The sequence below is a fragment of the Oncorhynchus kisutch genome, unplaced genomic scaffold, assembly GCF_002021735.2.
Source record: "Oncorhynchus kisutch isolate 150728-3 unplaced genomic scaffold, Okis_V2 scaffold3969, whole genome shotgun sequence".
Lineage (NCBI taxonomy): Eukaryota > Metazoa > Chordata > Actinopteri > Salmoniformes > Salmonidae > Oncorhynchus > Oncorhynchus kisutch.
In genome coordinates this window covers 180001-184385 of record NW_022265914.1, presented here as the reverse complement: position 1 = coordinate 184385, position 4385 = coordinate 180001, and the positions used below count along the sequence as shown (strand labels likewise).

General features: G+C 57.3%; 1 protein-coding gene across 1 annotated transcript; it reads right to left on the bottom strand.

The window, feature by feature from the left end:
• Positions 1-816: 816 nt before the first annotated feature.
• On the bottom strand, positions 817-3136 carry LOC116372546 (piggyBac transposable element-derived protein 4-like). Its single transcript, XM_031821390.1, has 2 exons — positions 2194-3136; positions 817-1835 (listed from the first exon to the last, which is right to left on the bottom strand). The coding sequence occupies exons 1-2, from the start codon at positions 3134-3136 to the stop codon at positions 817-819; spliced, it is 1962 nt and encodes a 653-aa protein (XP_031677250.1).
• Positions 3137-4385: the final 1249 nt, after the last annotated feature.

The window sequence follows — 4385 nt, the reverse complement described above, 5'->3', positions numbered from 1 at the left end:
TTCCTGTAGCAATAACCTTTCTCTACCCCAATGAGGTCAGGCATAGAGTGGTCATCCGAACCACCTTGGATAGAGCGGGCCACTCTAGATCTCCCTTGTAATCCGGGTCTGTCAAACTCAGGGCCTCCGTTCACAAAGTCAGGGCCTCCGTTCACAACCCCATTTTCTCCGTCAAACTCAGGTCCCCCATCCATACCACGATATTCTCCGTCAAGGTCAAGTCCCCCATCCACACCCAGGTACTCTTCTTCAAGCACAGGTCCATCACTGATTGCACTGTGCTTTTCGTACAGATGCACACATAGAGACAAGTGGATTGTTGCAACGAAGATGAACAGGTTACCCATAATAGTCGTACTTGTTATAGCTTCCCCAGTGTTGATAAATGTAAACTCTTGTAACAACCCAAACGGACTTATAAGTACTTCCCTGTATTAGTACGTTGGCTAGAACATCAACTGTTGGATAACTGATACGTGGTTTGCTACACTACTGATAGCTGGATCTATTGTCACAGCCTCCAAATTCCACGGACAGGATACAACATCAAGTTTTGGATAACTGAGAGGTTGTGGTTGACACTCACAGATTCAACATTCCGGGCAAGGGCCCTGTGTGCGAAGTGACAGGCTGTCCCCCGTACTGCCCTTGGGCCCCTTGTGAGTTTGGGTATTGATTCTAAAAACGCCCCCCCTACTACTACACTACCTTCCCTTGTTTGTGGATATTGTGGCTTTTGGGTATGGTTGTTGTTACATAATAATTATCCCTCCCGTTGTCCTCCTATTATGCCTAGCACACAGTGTCCCCCCCGGGTCACCCTGTCCCGTCTTGGCTAAAGGCCCAGTGGGCACAAGTTTGACAGTATGCGTGTGAACAGCCTTTGCAGATGTATTTGTTACACCTGCAGCACGCGGTGCAGGTCTTGGCGTCCTTCTTGGGTGGGCAGAGCTGACACCTCTTCCTCTTACTCGCCACCGGCGGGGCGGCTGGGGCGGCGGCGGCCGGGCCAGCGGCTTGCTCCCGGGCTGGCGGACGAGCCTCGGCGGTGGCACTCTGTAGGACTTTGACAAGTGCGGACGCGGCTTGGGTGCGGGGGAGCCGCTGCCTTCTTTGTATCAAGGGCTTCACGAGTGCCTTTCCGAGCTGCTCCAGGAACACCCTCCTCTTGTTCCGCTTCCCAGGCATCCAGTCGGGCTTGATCTCTCGCCATATGACAAAGGCGTTGTAGGAGGACACGTCGAGGATGTTGTGGAAGATGACCAGGGGCCAGCGGGCGGTCATCCGTCTGCAGCTGTAGGTCCCGACCACCTTGTCTAGGTTGTCCACGCCGCCCTTGTTGCAGTTGTAGTCTAGGATGAGGGCCGGCTTCCGGTCGCGGCGATCGCTAACGTCGGGCTCCGCGTGCAGCGTGCTCAGAAGTAGCACGTTCTTATTTCTCTTTGCCAGGTAGGACACTAGAGTGGCGGTGGGCGTGAAGGCGAACCTGGAGGACAGGACCTGTCTGCCCTTTGACTGGAGCAGCGCGGGCGGGAGCTCGGCCTTGTTCTTTCTCACCGTGCCCACCATGGTGAGGTTCCTCTCGAGGAGCCGCTGGCCCAGTTCGTAGGAGGTGAAGAAATTGTCACACGTGACGTTGTGACCGCCCGGCAGTCCCTCGGTCAGATCGAGGACGACGCGGGCGCCCTGGTTCTTCTCGGGGCCTCCGCCGGCCGCCTTGCCGGTGTAGACTTGCATCTTCCAAGCGTAGCTGGACTTGGCGTCGCAGGCCACCCACGACTTGATGCCGTATTTGGCCGGCTTGCTGGGAATGTACTGCCGGAAAGGACAGCGTCCTTTCGGTGGTGAGAAGGGAGGGGAGAGGAGATTAGCAGCGTCATCGTTAAAGCGGGGACACTGCGTTTATGTTACACAAATCAAATCAAATCAAATTTATTTATATAGCCCTTCGTACATCAGCTGATATCTCAAAAGTGCTGTACAGAAACCCAGCCTAAAACCCCAAACAGCAAGCGATGTAGGTGTAGAAGCACGGAGCCGCCGCCGCCGCCGCCGCCGCCGCCGCCGCCGCCGCTTACTACTGCCCATTGCTACTACTGCGGATTGCTACTACTGCCAAATTGCTACTACTGCCCACGCTACTAGTGCTACCTCTCTATGCTACACGCACATACACAGATACATAGACGGTACCTCTGAACGGGACCAGTTGTTCGTCCACCGTCAGGTCGGGCCCCGGGTTGTAGAGGGCCGGCAGCCGCTCCTCCCACAGGTCCCATACCTCTCTTATGGCCGCCAGTCTGTCGGTGGCGAGTCTGGCGGGTCTCGACTGGTGGTCGTCGAATCGCAGCAGCCTCGAGTACTTGTGAAACACCTTGAGCGGCATGGTGGCGCGGAACACGGTCCTGCCGCTCTCGGCGTCCCACAGGCTGGCCGCGGCCTCGCCTCGGGACCTGTAGACGCCGGCTAGGATCAGCAGCCCTACGTAGGCGCGCAGGTCGGTGGAGTCCATGGGTCGCCAGCCGTCGCCGTATTTTCTCACCCCCTGCAGATTTGTCATGTCCACAATGATCCTTTCTATCGCCGGTGTGACAAACAGCCGGAAGGCGGACTCGATGTCGAGCGCTCGCGACGCGGCGTAGGCCGTGGGGCCCGGCGTCACGATGGAGCCGGGGCGGCGGATGGCGCGGGGCCGGTCCGGGCCGCGATAGGCCACGGAGGACCATTTGATTTTGCCGTTCTTTGACAGCAACGTCTCCCTTTGGGCTCGGGCGGCTGCCGCCGCGTCCTCTCTGTCTCGCTCTGGCTCTCTGGCTGTGTCTCGCTCTCGGGCAGCGGCCGTGTCTCCCTCTCGCTCTCCCTCTCGCTCTTCCTCCGAAGAGGAGCACGACCGTGAGGCCGAGTCGTCGTCGTCGTCGTCGTCGTCGTCGTCGTCCGCATCACGCTCGGGGTTGTATTCCTCACCGTCTTCATCTTCCGAAACGTCCTCCTCTTCGGATTCCATGTAGTCTTCCTCGTCTTCTTGGTCGACACTGGAGGATATCTGTTCCAGGACCTGAGCCGCGCTCAAACAAGGACTGCGAGGCGTCGTAGGCGGAGGGCTCGCGCTCGGCGGGGTCGTATTCCTCCTCATCATCGTCCTCATCATAGTCCTCATCTTCTTCTGCTTCTTCTTCTTCTTCTTCCTTCTTCTTCTCCTTCTTCTTCCTGACAATATTAGTAGCCTCTGTACGGCCGGCTTACAGTCGTAGGCGGAGGGCTCACGCTCGGCGGGGTCGTATTCCTCCTCGTCGTTGTCCTCGTCTTCTTCTTCTTCCTTCTTCTTCCTTCTTCTTCTTCCTGACAATATTAGTAGCCTCTCTACGGCGGCCTTACAGTGGCCACGTGAATAGGACGAGGCACGCGAACGGACGAGGCACGCGAGCGGTCGGCCCTGTCTGCTCCTTCGGACCCTTCGGCCCGTCCGGTACGCTTGGCAGGCCTCCCCGTGTGATTGCAACGAGGTCTTGCACTGAGTTCTTGTGGACAAGTGGTGCCAGGGTCACTCTGACCCGGCCCAGACACAGGGGAACAACTTGTAACACAGGGCCAGGGTTACTCTGACCCAGACCAGACAGTGGTAGGAGGGTTACAACATAAACCTTGCTAACGCTGCCGGGGTCACTCTGACCCACACAGACAGGGGGGGAATCAACTCGTAACGCTGGCCGGGGTCACTATGACCCGGCCCAGACAGGGGTAGGAGGCTTACGACATACACCTTGATAAGGCTGCCGGGGTCACTCTGACCCACACAGACAGGGGGGGGAATCAACTCGTAACGCTGGCCGGGGTCACTATGACCCGGACCAGACAGGGGTAGGGTATTGTAACAACAACCATACCCAAAAGGCACAATTTCCACAACCAAAGGAAGACAGTGTAGCAGGGGGGCGTTTTTAGAATCAATACCCAAACTCACACGGGGCAGCAGCACACGTTTCGGGCAGCACACGTTTCGCACACAGGGCCCTTGCCCGGAATGTGGCGGGTGTCAATTCTGGGGCAGGACCTTTGACTAGTGTCCACCAGATGGTAGTGTTGGGTCACTATGACCCAGACCAGACAGTGGTAGGAGGGTTACGACATACACCTTGATAAGGCTGCCAGGGTCACACTGACCCACACAGACACGGGGAATCAACTCGTAACTTTGCCCGGGGTCACTCTGACGTCACTATGATCCCGCCCACACAGGGGGGGAGGGTTACAACATACACCTTGCTGTTTGACTAGTATCCACCAGGTGGTAGTGTTGGGTCACTATGACCCGGACCAGACAGGGGTAGGAGGGTTACAACATACACCTTGCTAAGGCTGCCAGGGTCTCTCTGACCCACACAGAC

Coding starts and splice junctions, on each gene's coding strand:
- LOC116372546 (XM_031821390.1), bottom strand. CDS start 3,136: ATGATGAGGAGGAATACGACCCCGCCGAGCGCGAGCCCTCCGCCTACG. Junction 1,836..2,193: donor ACAACTGGTCCCGTTCAGAG/GTACCGTCTATG, acceptor CACCACCGAAAG/GACGCTGTCCTTTCCGGCAG.